The following is a 16446-nucleotide window of genomic DNA, read 5'->3' on the forward strand; positions in this document are numbered from 1 at the left end:
TCATTGCATTGGCTGCACATCGTGGTTGGGTTGTTCACCAGTTGGACATAAAGACTGCATTCCTACATGGGGACCTCGAGGAGGAAGTTTATGTTTTTCAGCCCATGGGATTTGCAGAACATGGTCATGAGGGGAAAGTATGCAGGCTGAAAAAGGCCTTGTATGGTTTGAAACAAGCTCCACGAGCTTGGTATGCAAAAATTGATGCTTTTCTACTCACTCAGGGATTTGTGAACAGTCCATCAGAGACCACTTTGTATGTGAAGAAAGAAGAGACAGATCTGCTGGTCATCAGTCTTTATGTGGATGATCTCTTGCTCATGGGATCAAATGATGACAAAATTGCAGCATTTAAAGAGATACTGCAACAGACATTTGACATGTCTGACTTGGGCCTTGTACATTACTATTTGGGCATACAGTTTGTGCAGGATAACAGAGGCATTGGGTTGTTGCAATCACGTTATGTTGCTAAACTTCTAGAGAAGTTTAAATTTCAGGATTGCAAGCCTATTAGTACTCCTATGGAGCCTGGGATGAAACTGTCACTACAAGATGACAGTGTTTCCTTTAATGCCACTACATATGCTCAGGCTGTTGGGTGCCTCATATACTTGTGTAATACAAGGCCAGATATTCAGTATGCAGTCTCTCAGTTGAGCAGATTCATGCACAGCCCACGGTTGTCACATTGGCAAGCTGTGAAGCGTGTATTCCGTTATTTGCAGGGTACCTTGTCTCTTGGGTTGCTTTATCCTGAAGGGGGTGACATGCAGTTACATGCTTACAGTGATTCAGATTGGGCTGGTGATTTTGATACCAGACATTCCACTAGTGGGAATTGTTTCTTTCTTGGCGCTTCATGCATTTCTTGGCTAAGCAAGAAACAGACCACAGTGGCCACTTCATCTTGTGAGGCAGAGTACAGAGCAGCCTACACTACTACTGTTGAGTGTGTTTGGCTGCGTCGTCTTATGACTGATATGGATATTTCAGTGGAGGAGCCTACACCTATCTATACTGATAGTCAGAGTGCCATTGCTGTGGCCAGGAATCCTGTGTTTCATGCTCGCACGAAACACATTGAGATTCACTATCATTTTGTTCGGGAGAGACTCCAGGCAGGAGATATCAGTCTGATCTACTGTCCTACAGATCAGAATGTGGCAGACATCTTCACCAAGGCATTACCACGTCCGAAATTTGAAGCATTCCGCAATGCTTTGAATTTGTTTCCTTTTGGTGGATGATGTACACTGATCACATATCACTCCAGGGGGGTTTGTTGGGTTTTATGCTGTGTATGCACCCAGAGGAGTGCTAGTGATCATCAGTAGGTTACTGGGGCACTTTTTACTTCAGTTAGTGGAGGTTTTTTCCCCCAGTTTAGTTCATTTTCACTTATATGCAGTTTATAAGTGTTTTGGTCCACCCGGCACATTTATGGCCGGTCATGTGAACACTTATCCTTTAGGGGTCACTATCATGTGGCTTGTACTTCACATTTTTCTATCATTGAGAAATCTACAGCAGTCGTGTTCACTCCCTGCTGGTTTTCTATGCTTGTTTTCTTTCTGTAAACCCTAACCCTAACCCTGTTTAGGTCTTCACCTAAGTTTTGGAAGGCCTTTGGTAGCAGAAGTTGTGCATGCTGCTTCTATGTATTATATCATATAGTTCACATTTGATAAGTATAGAATCAAGAGTAATTTAATATTTCAGTGTCAAGCTTTTTGTTTGATAGAAACTGCCATGTCATTTTCTGATTTTAGTCCATATTTGCTTTCTTTTATATTTTTTGCAGATCGTTAGTGACATTCCACTACTATATACACACATTGAATGCAATGAATTCATCCATCGTGGGTAAGCTAGCTCCTGAACCTTCCCCCGTAATTATCACTTGATAATTTAAATGCTGTTGGGTTTGGAGAGTCTGCATGCGGCCAAGTTTCTTTGCATGCCGGCATCCTCACATTGAGCTGAAGCTGACATCAGGCAATTTCTTTTAGTTTAATAATAGGCATAAGCAGCTGGTGGAGGATGATGTGCCTATTTGCTCGTGTAAAGTCGTTAAAGGTGACCCGGAATCTGCTTGTGGAGATCGTTGTTTGAATTTTCTTACCAGTAATGAGTGCCACCCCGGATTCTGTCCGTGTGGAGAAATGTGTAAAAATCAGGTGTGTATGAGTCTCCTTTTTACGCAACTTTAAGAAACTCACCTTCAATGCCTGATTTTTTTCTGGGAATTATTTACAGCGGTTTCAGCGCAGAAAGTATATCAACACGAAGCTGGTGAAGACTGATGAAAGAGGATGGGGTCTTTTAGCAGATCAAGATGTAAAGGTAGGATTTCTGTTTCATATTTCATCAGTGACAGATTGGTAGCTCTTACAACCTGGGGAGGGACGGCCATCATTGGCTCGAAGTCACCTTGTGCCCCTGTGAACTTCAGTCTTATGGTTGGCCAAAATTGATGGGATGTCTGATGGGGGTAGTTTCCATTCCTCCAATCAAGAGCTGGCTTACCTCTACAACTCACGCTGATTCTACACCTCTGCGCCTTTTACTGGACCTATCTGCTAAATTTGTCATCAGTTGCATTTTATAACTAATTGGATTGATGCCTGCCCCATCAACATTAACAAAGCAAAGTGTGCCTGCCCAGCCGACACTGGGCAGGCATGAACAATCATGCAGAATGTGTGTACGCAAAGCAGGCATTATGGGGCCGAATGATTCCCTCCCAATCGTGTGGCTCTGTTCATATTCACAAGAAAATGTATTCATGGTTTACATTGACTAATGCAGGCAGAAATGTGTTTGGACTTCTTATTGAGATGACCTGTGTCTTGCTGTGAGACAGATGGGAGAGTTTATAATAGAGTACTGCGGTGAGGTCATAGCATGTGAAGAAGCAAGGATGCGCTCACAAACTTATGAGCATGAAGGTAACTTTAACTCTTTTTTCAGGTGGTAAAATCCAGGAGGGCTGGCATGATGAAAGGCCACCTTTCACAGTACATTCTCATTATTAATGTGATTATAGTCAACCAAACAGTGTTTTTTGAATGATGCAAACATCAAGTTTCAATTTTGTTACAATGTTTTTTCACTATGCAGTGTGTGTGTGTGTGCATGTGCACCCACGTATGTATTTTCGTGTGTCGTACGTACACATGTATGTGTGTGTGTGCACATGCATACATTTATATGTATTACTGTGTGTGTGTGTCTGTCTGTCGCATGCACGTGTGCACATGCGTGCCTCACATGTTAATGTTTTCAATTTGCCCAGGGTTGCAAGATGCTTACATCATTTCTTTAAGTGGGTCGGAGTTCATTGATGCAACCAGGAAGGGGAGTTTGGGACGATTCATCAACCACTCTTGGTGAGCCTTCGTAAGAAAGATCCTTCTAATAGTTAAAAAGTCCGTTGAAAGGCATGATACAACTCTGTCCATGACAAAAAAAAAACTGCAGAAATGAAGGGGAGGGCTCCCTCCATGGCTGGCCGCTTTCGGAGGGAGGCTACATGATAGGGGTGGGGGAGGAAAGAGCCAAACTGGAGGCCAGATGACCATGCCCTCCTCGCTCGTGTAGAACATGTAGTTTTGGCGGGTGTCAACACCGATGGAGAGCTTTGAAGACATGAAGGGAAGGCATTGGTGCTAGGAGGAGATTTGCAAGGAGGGGTCTTAGCAAAGGCAAGAAGAGAGCGAACAACTACGAGAGGAGATCTGTCAGTTGGAGGAGAGTATAGCCCTAATTAAACACATACGAGAGGCGAAGGAAGACGACCGTTGGCAACGCGCGGAAAACTGATGGCAGAATGGAGAAAGATCATGGCAGCATCGGCAAAGGCCAAGTGGAAACGCCTAGGGTAGTGAAGCAGCCCAAGACGAGAGTGTTACGAGGAGGGTGTCAACACCGATGGAGAGCTTTGAAGACATGAAGGAAAGGCATTGGTGCTAGGAGGAGATTTGCAAGGAGGGGTCCCAGCAAAGGCAAGAAGAGAGCGAACAACTCCGAGAGGAGATCTGTCAGTTGGAGGAGAGTATAGCCCTAATTAAACACATACGAGAGGCGAAGGAAGACGACCGTTGGCAACGCGCGGAAAACTGATGGCAGAATGGAGAAAGATCATGGCAGCATCGGCAAAGGCCAAGTGGAAACACCTAGGGTAGTGAAGCAGCCCAAGACGAGAGTGTTGGCAAAAAACAGGAGACCTTCCAAGACAGGAGGAGCTCTTGAGAAACACGATCAGTGGAGGGGTAGATTAGGTGCTCTCTCTCTACTATGTATTGAGCATGAAGAAGCAGTTTCTTGTGCGTGGGTTTAAGTCTTTGATTAGGCGCTAATCGCAATCAAACAGGCTTCCACAAGCACCCATGTTACACTCAACGAAAATCAGTTATCTTGAAATTAGAAAAAAATCACTTTACTCAACGTCCATACATCCCCTGGTGGATCATTGACTTTCCTGATCAGCACTGCCTAGGACTTTACCCCATGGAGCTCAGTAGACATTGAGAGTCACTCTGCAGAGCGAGCAAGACACCTCACGGCAGGCCATCATTAGCTTCTTCCAGACACAGGATAGCAACACTGGCTGGTGATCCAGAGAAGGGCCTCAGGTCCACCACAGCTCTCCACATGGCAGCTTGAGATTGGGGAGATTTCCAGCGGTATCGAGATAATCCACCACTGAGGGTGGACAGGGCGAGTCTTTTGGTATTCAGACTCACCTGTGCTAGATATTGTGGATGGATGAGGATGATGATATCACACCCACATGAGCCCTCCTTTTCTTGTGCCTTGGAGATGTATCCTTCACATGTACTCACATGCTCACCACAGTGCACACCATTCTCATGCTGATGATGATGAGGAGATAGACATACAACTTGTTTCAGTTTTGTTAGTCTTTTCCATGGCCCAGTACCACGTGGAACGCTTGTACCACTTTTGTTCTCATAGCCTCATTGGGTGTTTTGAAGACATTAATATAACATTCTTTCTTTCTTCCTTCCTTTTCTCTCTCCCGGCTTTGCATCACCACTGCTGCTGGTCAGCTTCCAACTCCGATCTCATGTCCTCAATCTCATAAAAGCATTGATGCTCCCGTTCCGAACAGATTCTCCCAGAGCTTCTAACAAAACATCCACTAGAAAACAAATTTCTAAACCTATCTTGCATAGCCTTATCAAAGTCTAAGCTCTAATACCAATGTTGCACATGTGGCAGAAGTCCTCTGATTAAGGCTTGCTAATCATTTACTTTGGTGCAATTAACTTCTAAGAAAAATATAAGAGGAGAGAGCATACAAATACATCCGAATGGTTCCCAACTAACCAAATTGAGGGCCTTATGACGGTATATATAACCAAATTGAGGGTCTCCAGTGCTCCACCTTGCATTGTCAAAAAGATTCTCTCTCTGTCTCTCTGTCTCTCTCTGTCAGGGCAGCGCTCTGTTTTGGACCATGTTCATTCTTACATGTTTCTTCTGTTTTGACTTTGTAGTGAGCCGAATTGTGAAACTCGAAAGTGGACGGTGCTTGGAGAAGTAAGAGTGGGAATCTTTGCAAAAGAGGGCATCAAAGCTGGGACAGAATTAACATACAATTACAATTTCGAGTGGTATGGGGGTGCAAAGGTCCGATGCCGCTGTGGAGCTGGGTCCTGTGTAGGCTTTTTGGGAGCAAAGTCAAGAGGTTTTCAGGTATTCTCATTTCGGCCTTTGCAAGGTATCTGAATGCACAATTAGTATCAGCTTCATTGTGTGCGAACTCTCAGTGTACTCAACCACAATGTGTGTGGAGGGGTTTGTGTGCTTATATCTAGAACACCAAGGGGTTGTGTGCATTTATGTAAAGTTTCTCAGCTTAACTATACATGAGAAACAGCTAGAATTGGTATGTGCCACCCTGAACAAGTACTCGGGCTCCTGCTAGTTGCGATATCATTCAGGTAGAACGCTGATGAGGCATGTGGCTTAGGCTTTTTACAGTCTATCCCCTGCACATCAACAGACGGGCAGGTTCTGGACTATGAAATCTCCCATCATTAGTCAGCTGTACTATTTCATACCACGTTCACTTAATTTGCAAAGCCCAAAGCATGGTGTTGAGCAAGTGTGTTTTTGCCACGATGTTTTTGTCTGCCTTCTTCTCCGTTTTATCAGAGGATCAACAAAACACTCACTTTAAAGTGCGAGAAATAAAAGCATCTTTTCTTTTAGACAAGCATAAACCTGCATCAACTCTCCTATATATTTTCTTACGCTGTCCTCCATGCTTTCACTACATGAAGATTTGTAGTCATCACCATCTGCTCTCACTAATTGGTCGTTCGCTAATGCCGTTTGTAGAGTTGGAAGGTTTTGTCCTACCATATTATCTTAAGGCATATTTTTATGTTTGTTTGTATGTATTCATGCATATATACTAATATACATGCATGTGTGTATACTATGTATGCATGCTTTGCTATATATGCATGTTGTGTTGTATAATATATATGCATGCTTGTCATGTCATGTGATGTATGTATGTATGCATTTGATGTAAGCATGTATGTATGTTTGTAGAGTTGGAAGGTTTTGTCCTACCATATTATCTTAAGGCATATTTTTATGTTTGTTTGTATGTATTCATGCATATATACTAATATACATGCATGTGTGTATACTATGTATGCATGCTCGGCTATATATGCATGTTGTGTTGTATAATATATATGCATGCTGGTCAAAGGAAGACGATTCGCTTGCTCGCTGAAGCTCCCCGCCTCACCCTGCTCTGCGCTGCGCACCCTCGCTCCCCCCCCTCCTCGCGCTTGTTTTCCTTCCGCCCCCCGCTTGCTTCCCTCTGCTCGCCGCTGCGCCCCCCCTCTCTTTCCTCGCTGCTGCGCCGCCCCCCCCTCCTTCCTCACCGCTGCGCCCCCTCTTCGCCATTTCGCCACCCCCCCCCGCTGCCGCCTGTTCGCCTTCACCCCCCCGCTGCCGCCTTCACCCCCCCGCTGCCGCCTGTTCGCCATTCCCCCCCCCCCGCTGCCGCCTGGTCGCCCCCCCCCCTCTTCGCCTGCTCTCGCCGCCTCCTTTCAGCAGCGCCCCGCCTCCCACCTTCTCGCGTTTTTCGCCGCCCCCCCCCACTGGGCCTCTCCTCTTTTCGCCGCCCCCCCCTTCCCTCCATTGTCGTGTTGCTTCCCATCCCTTGGGGGTTTTTGTTTTTTTTCCCTCTTTGTCTTCAGTCCTTCCGCCTCTTGGTGTGCATCCCGCTTCTTGCAGGTTTTTCGCTTTCGCCTCGCCTTCGCTTGAGCTTCAGACTCTGATGGAGACTCCTCCCGCCTCGTCTCAGAGGGACTCTTCCGCAGCCCCCTCGCCCGCCACCGAGGTCCTCCCCATCAGGCTTTCTCTTTCGCCGGAAGAGGAAGCGAGCCTCACCGCAGAGGTGGAACGCCTTCAGGCTCACTCCACCATCTGCCGTATAGTCGGCACTCGCCCCAGCAGAGGGGAGATCAGGGATCTACTTCAGGCTCGCCTTCTTGCAGATGTGGGCAAGATCCTTGATGTACAGCTCTTGGGCCGGGGACATTATCAGATCGAGTTCGAGGCCGCCCAGAGCGTTGCCAAGGTCCTTGCCATGAGTCCTCTGGATATCAGGGGCGCTCGGGCTTTCTTCAGGCCTTGGCAGCATGGATTTGACCCAGCTGCGGCGGAGCAGGGAGAGCGCCTCTTCCATATTACAGTTTGTTTCCCTGGTCTCCGCCGGGAGTATCTTCCGCTCCTCTCCAGGCTTGGAGCACTGGTGGGCTCGGTTCTTGAGACGGGCCCCTCAGCAGCTTCAGTGGTGGCCAGAGCAGCTGGGCTACCTTCGGTCAGAGTGTTAGTATCTGACATCTCCTCCCTTCCTAAGGTCATTCAGCTACCTAGGATAGGGGGGGGGTGGATAGATCAGAGAGTGGAGTTTTCGGGGCTCCCGAACCAGTGCTTCATTTGCAGACAGGTCGGTCATTTGGCCAAGGCCTGCCCTCGCAGGAGACCTCGGCCCTCACCACAGCAGCAGGCCACGGATGGCCCGCCCACAGATTCGGCTCGGCAGGATGCCTCAGGGACACCTGCTCAGGCCACAGAGACCTCGGAGTGGCAGCCTGGACAGGGGCGCCGTCGAGGGAGACAGCCACAGCAGCACGCTCAGGTACCGCTGCAGCAGCAGCCACAGTCTCAGCCTCACTGGGTTCCCGTGAGGAACAGATTTACTCCCCTTCAGGAGGAGACCCATGCAGCGACCGAGGACCAGGAGATGCCAGCTCCCCCTCCTTCACCTCCCCCACACCCATCCCCTCCCACCGCCTCGCTTCCACCATCGCCTCCTCCCGCCTCCGCTCCGGTCTCGGCAGCGACTCCCTCTCCGCCTCCTTCGCCTCCCCCTCCTCCCCCTCCTCCCGCCTCGCCTTCCCGGGAGGTCCTGGCAGCTCCCTGGCGCTCACCTGCAGTCCGGAGGGCGCTGAGCACTGACCTCGCTCGAGCATCACAGAGGAGACCTATGCCGATTAGGGCCTCACGGATTTCATCTATTCGTAGTCGGCTGAGTCGCCTCGGCATTCGACAGCGCTCGGCGGCGTTTGATTATACCTTCACACGGCTTTTTGGAGCAGAGGGCCCCCATGAGCCAGCACCCATCCGAGTGCATGTAGTGATACCTCCGGCCCGCGGGGAGGAGGCACTAGACTCAGCAGTGGCCTTCTCGTTTCCTCTATGTGGACCTTGTGACCGGGAGTGGACTCTAGAGCTCGCTCTCAGCACGTTGAAGACTCAGGCAGTTGAGTTTTCTCACCACATGAGCGATTTGGAGGTTACAGATGTGCTAGGCCGACTTTGGGAGTTGGCTCATTTTGTCTTGGATCCCGGGGGTGTGGATACATCCGGGATTCGGCATTTGGTCGTGCGCATAGTTGCAGATTTGGCGCGCGACCCAGGATATGTGAGCATTCACGAGGTTACTATGTCAGAGCAGGAGGCAGTCGCCATGGGTCACAGCCACTGGCGCCTGATCCGGGATTCTTGCAGTACACCGGGTGGGCAGACTCGCAGCCGTTCGGATGGGGACTACTCTCCATCCAAGCCGCTTGCGAAGGCCCGCCGTACGGCTGAGACAGCATCCACCTCAGTAGGACATCCATGAGGATCATCTCATGGAATGTACAGGGCCTTGGCGGAGCACACTTTATACGCTATCGAGGCTGCTTGAGGCAGGAGCTACAGAGATGTCTGGTTGGTGGCAGCATTGACATTCTGATGATGCAGGAGCACCACTTGGGTGAGAGCAGGATCCGGAGATATGGTTCAGTGATGCCTGGTAGATGGGACACTTTCTGGTCTGCAGGGTTTGGTCCGTTGGGTGGACAGGGAGGAGTATGCATGGTTATTGCAGATGCATGGCGGCAGGCCATTGTGGACCGAGGGATCATTGTGCCTGGTAGAGCACAGTATGTCATTCTGAGGATGCATGATGAGCTATTGGGTGTGCTCAACATCTATGCGCCCAATCATGCTAGTGCCAGAGCAGAGTTCTGGACTCAGGTTACAGATGCATTGCCAGAGGCCGCACATTGGTGTGTTGGGGGAGACTTCAACATGCTTGAGGACCCGGCAGATAGGGTGGGAGGCAGTCATGTTACAGTGCACGGCACGGAGCTTGCAGCTTGGGACCGGTTTTGTATGACGCTGAGGATCACTGATGCATGGCAGCATGGGGCTTTCTCCCGGTCTCAGGACAGTCTTAGTTTCTCTCGGTCGGATCGCCGGCAGGGAGGGACTAATCTATCTCGGATTGATCGCTTTTATGTGGGCGATTGGTTGGGGGAGCGAGGGGGCTCCGTCGGCATTCTTGCTGGCACCTCATTCTCAGATCATGCGCCAGTTATACTGACTTTGGAGGAGGGGACACGGGAGCCCAGCTTGCAGTTGAGGATCCCAGAGAGGGTACTTGCAGACCCCAGTCTCGCTGAGGACATTGAGAGGATCTGGCATGATAGTCAGTGCTCTGACCACGATGCAGCGGGCCAGTGTGCCCAGGGACTCATTGATCTTAGCTCTTTTCTACACGCTGCAGCTTTGACACGACTGGGAGAGATTCGCGAGCGGGAGCAACGGCTGAGACGCAGCCTTGCTTCGCTACAGCGCCTTCAGGAGCAGCAGCCTGCATGTGAGTGGGTGGCGTCCCAGCTGAGCCAGGCACGCCAGGAGGTTAGAGAGGCAGAGGAGCAGAGACATGAGTTTTACTATCGTCGTCAGGCCTCTCAGTGGACGCAGCTTGGTGATAGAGTGACTGGGGAGTTTTTTGAGATCACTGGACCCCGTCATGCGCGAGCAGGGGTTCGCCAGCTTGCTAGACCGGATGGATCGATAGCTACTGAGCTCGGGGAGATCAGAGCCATTGCCACAGCTTTTTATCGTGACTTGCTTTCAGCGGAGCCAGCCACTGAGGATCGAGATGTATGCAGACAGACTGTGTGGGCCCATGTGCAGAGGAGGGTCACAGACCATATGCGCACAGTTCTAGGTGCGCCTCTGTCAGAGATTGAGCTTGCCGAGGCCTTGAGGGTCCTGCCGCGACATAGTTGCCCAGGGGAGGACGGACTGACGCCGGCCTTTTTTATGCGCTATTGGGACCTTTTGGGGCCAGGCCTCCGCAGGGGCTTTCAGCATGTATTGGACATTGGGGTGATGCCGCAGAGCTTTTCAGAGGGCTTGATCTATCTTATCCCCAAGGGGGAGGGAGTATCGGATGACATTCGGCATTGGAGGCCTATTACGATCCTCAATACTGTATACAAGGTCTTGGCAAAGGCCTTGAGTTTGAGGATCCAGCCCTTCCTGGGGGAGTTGATTCATGCTACTCAGACAGGATTTGTCAAGGAGCGCAGTATCCTTGACAACATCTTTACTTTCTGGGAGGCGACGGCCCGAGCTAGGTTTCTTGGCGAGGACTTGGTTGTGATGCTTCTCGATTTTGAGAAGGCATACGATAGAGTTGATTGGGGATTCTTAGAGGGCACTATGCTACGCTTGGGCTTTGAGCCAGGATGGATCAGAGGGGTGGCAGCTTTGTATTCCACAGCTCGCAGCCAGGTGCTGATTGCAGGAGGTCGGGGGCCGAGTTTTGAGCTGACCAGATCAGTCCGTCAGGGGTGTCCTCTCGCCCCTTTCCTTTTTCTCTTCTTTGCGGAGGCTATGAGTATGTATTTGACGGCAGAGGAGGTTGGTTTGAGAGGACTTCAGCTCCCAGTCCGGGGGGAGGATTTGCTTGATGCTGAGTTTGCAGACGACACGGGCTTATTTTTGCATGGCCAAGAGGCCAATCTTATTCGGGCAGAGCAGTCGCTCCAGGTTTTTAGTGCAGCTTCGGGAGCATTGATCAATTGGCGCAAGACAGTGGCCTTTTGGATCAGTAGTGCTCCCACTCCGGCATGGAGTCCGGACCCCGGTTTTAGATGGATTCCTCCCGGCACAGCAGTGCGGTATTTGGGATGCCAGATTGGCCTCGATTTGTCACCTGAGTAGCAGATTGCCCCGCTTCTTCTGAGCATTCGGAAGAAGCTATTGTATTGGAGTACAGCTCGACTATCCTTGGCTGGGAGGGTGGTGGTGGCAAATCAGGTGTTGTTAGCGACTATGTGGTACATTACGTCTTGCTGGATTTTTTCGAGCTCTTGCATCAGCCAGGTACAGAGGCTGATCAGGAACTTTCTGTGGTCTGGGCGGGACGGTCAGCCAGCTCGGGCAAAGGTTGCATGGGCAGTTATTACACTCCCGCTGGCTCAGGGCGGTTTGGGCATTATAGATCCAGTCGATCAGAGTAGAGCCTTATTAGGGAAGCTTATTGTTCGGGGGTTGCTTCCAGGCGCTGAGCCTTGGAAAGAGCTCCTCTTGCAGCGATTGCAGGCCCGGGCGCCTCCTGCAGGGGGTACTTGGGCACCAGAGATTCGCTGGATATTCATAGAGATGAGGAGGACAGGCCTCAGTAGAGGATGGGAGGACAGATTTGCTTTGAGTATCCTGAGAGCTTGGGAGCTGCTGAGACCGGGGCTCTCTCAGCGGCCTCCGTCTTGTGTGGAGGAGCGGGCCAGGCAGCCGCTCATCTGGAGCCCAGCGGTTCGTACAGAGCAGGGTCATATGCTGGGTTCTCGGCCTCGTCTAGCCTGGGGACCTTTAGCGGCAGGCCCAGCTCGTAGTTTTGGAGACTGGCAGGCTTTCTGCAGTCTACCAGAGGAGACCCAGGTGGAGAGGCTGAGTCACTTCAGAGGGGGGTTGATTATGAGGGATGATATTCAGGAGGCACTTTCAGAGGAGTGGTTCACACCTCTCGAGCCAGTGGCCCCACGGTGGATGGGTGCCTTCACACAGTTGGAGATCCTGATTGCTGTCAGAGCTAGCACTGAGGATGGCAGATGCCTCTATTATGAGATTCAGGATGAGGGCCGACTCCAGAGAGTGGAGGTGGAGTCGCCTTTGGTTGCAGAGTGTACCTTTCAGAGGATTCGGGTAGTGGCTGCCGCTTCTCGGAAGTGGCATATTGACCCCGACCCTGCTGACGTGCTCCCGGATTGGCGTATATGGGCATATGCAGCGCGCCCCTTGGCCCGGCTACAGTGGGACCCCGGAGAGTACGAGTGGCATGATCCTTATGCATCCCTTGAGGCCACAGAGATCACATTTTTCCAGTATACTGTTCGGCTGGGACGACATATTTTGACGGCGAGGAGGACGGTTTCTCCAGCGGCAGCGGGACATTGGCGATTGCAGGGACTATCACAGGAGTTCCTGGAGGATTTCTGGGCTCGACTCTGGGCTAGTCGACAGGCCTGCAGGATCTCGGCTTTTCAGTGGCTGGTCGCCCACAGGGGCTCAGCAGTTGGCACTTGGCTTGTTTATAGCGGTCTTCCGGCGGCCTGCGTCCGATGCGGCCACCCTATGGAGACACAGAGACATTGCCTTTGGGACTGCCCTCAGGCACAGCAGATTTGGCTGCGGATGCTGCGTATTCTAGCCCCCCTCTCTCCAGAGGGTATGTTTACGTGGGGTGCCGCTGCTTGGTCGACTTCGTCAGGGCCTGCTATGGGCTATGAGATGGAGCAGGGCAGTCAGGCCATCAGATTTATTAGGGGCCAGCCTCGCCTGGTTCCGGCACCGGATTTCTCGTCCGACAGCTGGACACAGGAGAGGGATTTACGATGGGAGCTCCTCAGCAGCCTCACCATCTGGTTCACCTGGAGGGCCCGGTGCTTCACGGCCTTTGAGGGGAGATTAGAGCCACCAGCAGAGACTGTTCGGGGGATTTGGCAGGAGTTGATCCACACCCTGCGAGGACAGTACGACCGCATCCGGGGAGACTCGGATGAGGCGATTTTACGGCGCCAGGCCTTTCATACCACTTGGCGCTGCGGCCCGTTCTACACCCTGCACACGGGATCCCCCCGCTGGCACTACAGGCCACCTGTTTGGCTCTTCCCCCCCCCCATTGTATGATTTAGCCACTCAGTCCTTTAGACTGATGCTTGTATTTTGCAGCACCTAGGGAGAGTCTCCCGGGCTGCCATGATGTATTCACTGCTCTTCTCTCTGTTAGGAGCAGGAGAGATCTCTTTTGTAGCCCTACGGGCGTTTTTTTTACATAACTAATGAAAGGATCTTTTCTCGGAAAAAAAATATATATATATATATATATATGCATGCTTGTCATGTCATGTGATGTATGTATGTATGCATTTGATGTAAGCATGTATGTATGCATGCCTGTTATGTATGTATCTATTTATGTATGTAGTACATGCACATGCACGTGCAAGCGCGCGGTATGCAATGAAAATTTTTATGATGTTTTTACGGTACTGAACTACTGTCTCCTTTCTTCTCTAAAGGAATTTTAAGACAGTTGAGCATGTTGCTGATTCAGTTTTTGGTGGTTTGCAGGAAGATTCATATGTATGGGATGATAATGATGACAGGTAAGCTTCAGTATTATGTTTATATCTGGTAATTTTCTCCCATGGTCTCATATATCTTTCTGTAACTAAGGCTGCTCTCAAGTTTAGAGGGATGAAAGGCCTTTAGAATATGATAGCAAAAAGCATCATTTGGACAGCACTTGCACATGCAGGGTTGTCTTACTAGCAGATATTGTGTACTAAACGGTTGTAAATTTAAATGGGTTGATTGTGGTTTTTCAGATTTTCTGTGGAGAATGTTCCTTTGTATGACTCTGAAGATGACGAACCTCTCTCTAGTTTTTTCAAGCGAGCTCAAGTGTGTAACAAATTGAAGAAATCAGGCCCAAAAAGCACTGAAAGTACACCGCCCTCTCAGTCAGGACTCGAAGACAATGCAGAAGACCCATTGTTTGAGCATGCATACAAAGCGGAAACCTCATCTATGAACATCAAGGAAGAAGACAGTAGCCAGGACGTTGCTGTGCATTTGGTTTTGCAACAGAAAGAAGTGACAGCAAGACAAGGCGACACACCTGTTGAGAAGGAGGAACATGGGTGGATTGATACGGATGGAAAAGGTGAAGACAACGAAAACAGAAAGAGAAAACAGGCTGCAGCTTCACTGGACGCAAGAAAGCATGTGGTGACAGAGAAGTTCGGTCTATCCCACAAAAGGTCCAGGCTGTATTCGAGCCAGTATTTGAATAATGTGGTTGCCAGCGGTGTCAAAGCACAAACCGTCTGTCAATATTTGTCATCAAAAACAGCTTGTGAAGAGCTTCTAGCTGCAGAGGTATGCAATTTATGAAAGGGCCAGCTGTAGTATGCATGTGTGCGCTGTGGGTGGCTTTGGGTTTTTGTTTTTTTATTATATATATATATATATATATATATATATATATATATATATATATATTGGGGGGGGGGGCGCCCACAGGCGTGGGCAGGTAGGCATGTGCGTGTGTTGTATATACATGTATACATGCAGCCTGAGGGCAGGTAGGCATGTGTGTGTGTTGTACATACATGTATACATTTGAAGAGGCTACATGTTCTCTAATTTTCAGCATTTTTTATATTTTTTATTTATTTTTGTAGGAAGCTGAAGCAGCAGCTTCATCAGAACTAAATAGACTACATGATGCACTGCGACCAGCTGTGGAAGACCTCGGAAAAGACGGGCCCGACAATCTCCCCATTGCAGTAGCAGAAGAGTGGATTGCCCTGACATGCAAGCAGTTGACAGCGGTTTTCGACTTCAATTATACGGCCATAAAAAGCCTATCTTGCATCTCACCTAGGAGGGAACAGCTCCCAAGTTAAGGCTTTTTGATGTGTGCTTTAGAAATATCAGTTGTGTCAATGAATGGCATCGATTCTTTTCCCATTTGGAATGTAGCAACATTAGCATCATTCATCTTGTTGCAAATTTGTTTTCAATCAGATAGGGCACAATTTGAAAATCTCTCTTTTGAAGATCATATCCTTCCAAATTCTTGCTCATCGGTCGACAAATTGTGTCGTGGGTTTTGTTGCCAAAGTGGATTGCTGCGAGAGAGATTAATTAACAAGAGTCTTGTAACTTCAAAGAAATTGGAAAAACCAAATACAATCTTAAGGATGTGAAACTACTTAGTGTGCTTGGCTAGCATGTTATGTACCCATGGAATTATCTACCCATGGAATAAACAATAATATAAGCAAGTAAATTTGTAATTTTTAAATTGGTTTAAAAAATGCTATACTGCCATTGAGTTTGAGGATAAGTGAAAAAAGTTGTTTTCCATTAATGGAAGGTACATGTCATGGCTCTATATTTTATATTAGATTTTCTTAAGAGTTTGTTTGAAATCTTGTAGTTTTTAAAAATAAGTTTTTCTCGCTTCTAAAAGCTACGAAAATGTTGTTTTTTCTAGACTAGAATTAACATTTGCAAGACGTTTGTGTGTGCGAGCATGTGTGCACACGCACACGTGTAATCTAAATGTGTGCGTGTATGATGCAAGAATATTTGAGGGTGTATGTGATTAATTACGTCGAATCAAGTAATTTATGGATTTAAACATTTACTACTTGATATAACTCAGTTTTTACATGCTTTTGCTTTTTCCTTCAAAAAAAAAAAACATTTGCATTGAAGGTTTAGCCTTGAATGGCTTCGCTTTATAATAGTTTTTATTGCTTGTATGGAAACTTCTCATTTTTTTTTTTTGAGGTGGCGGAGATAGCGCAGCGGTGAAGGCTCTTAACCTACACCGCGAGGGCTTGGGTTCAATACTTGCCTCCTCCTCCTGCATGCCATGAGGCATGGTGTTTGTCCATTTCGGCACTAATATACAAAATAAAATAAACAAAAAATAATCCTCAAGAAAAAGAAAACCTCTCAATTTTTCTAAAATTTCATTACCTTAAAAGATCATGATATCAAGGTCACTTACTATCGCAAAGGTTT

The 16446-nt window shown here is 48.7% G+C and overlaps 1 protein-coding gene across 4 annotated transcripts in view; it reads left to right on the forward strand.

Annotated features, from left to right (window-relative positions):
- ASHH1 (SET domain group 26) overlaps positions 1 to 15612 on the forward strand; it is a 50757-nt gene extending 35145 nt beyond the window's left edge. For 2 of the 4 annotated variants that reach the window (XM_086818605.1, XM_086818607.1), the window contains exons 3-11: positions 1805 to 1866; positions 2024 to 2180; positions 2260 to 2346; positions 2867 to 2951; positions 3299 to 3392; positions 5526 to 5724; positions 13978 to 14012; positions 14235 to 14787; positions 15093 to 15612. In XM_086818605.1, coding sequence (XP_086674731.1) covers positions 1805 to 1866; positions 2024 to 2180; positions 2260 to 2346; positions 2867 to 2951; positions 3299 to 3392; positions 5526 to 5724; positions 13978 to 14012; positions 14235 to 14787; positions 15093 to 15317 — 1497 coding nt within the window. In that variant the 3' untranslated portion in view covers positions 15318 to 15612. Of the gene's footprint in view, positions 1 to 1804; positions 1867 to 2012; positions 2181 to 2259; positions 2347 to 2866; positions 2952 to 3298; positions 3393 to 5525; positions 5725 to 13977; positions 14013 to 14234; positions 14788 to 15092 lie in introns of all 4 variants that reach the window. The other 2 variants (XM_086818606.1, XM_086818609.1) reach the window with 1 other exon arrangement.
- Positions 15613 to 16446: the final 834 nt, after the last annotated feature.

The sequence above is a fragment of the Cibotium barometz genome, chromosome 24 (genome assembly GCF_041138505.1).
Source record: "Cibotium barometz isolate CiBa-2024 chromosome 24, ASM4113850v1, whole genome shotgun sequence".
In the NCBI taxonomy this organism is placed as follows: Eukaryota; Viridiplantae; Streptophyta; class Polypodiopsida; order Cyatheales; family Cibotiaceae; genus Cibotium; species Cibotium barometz.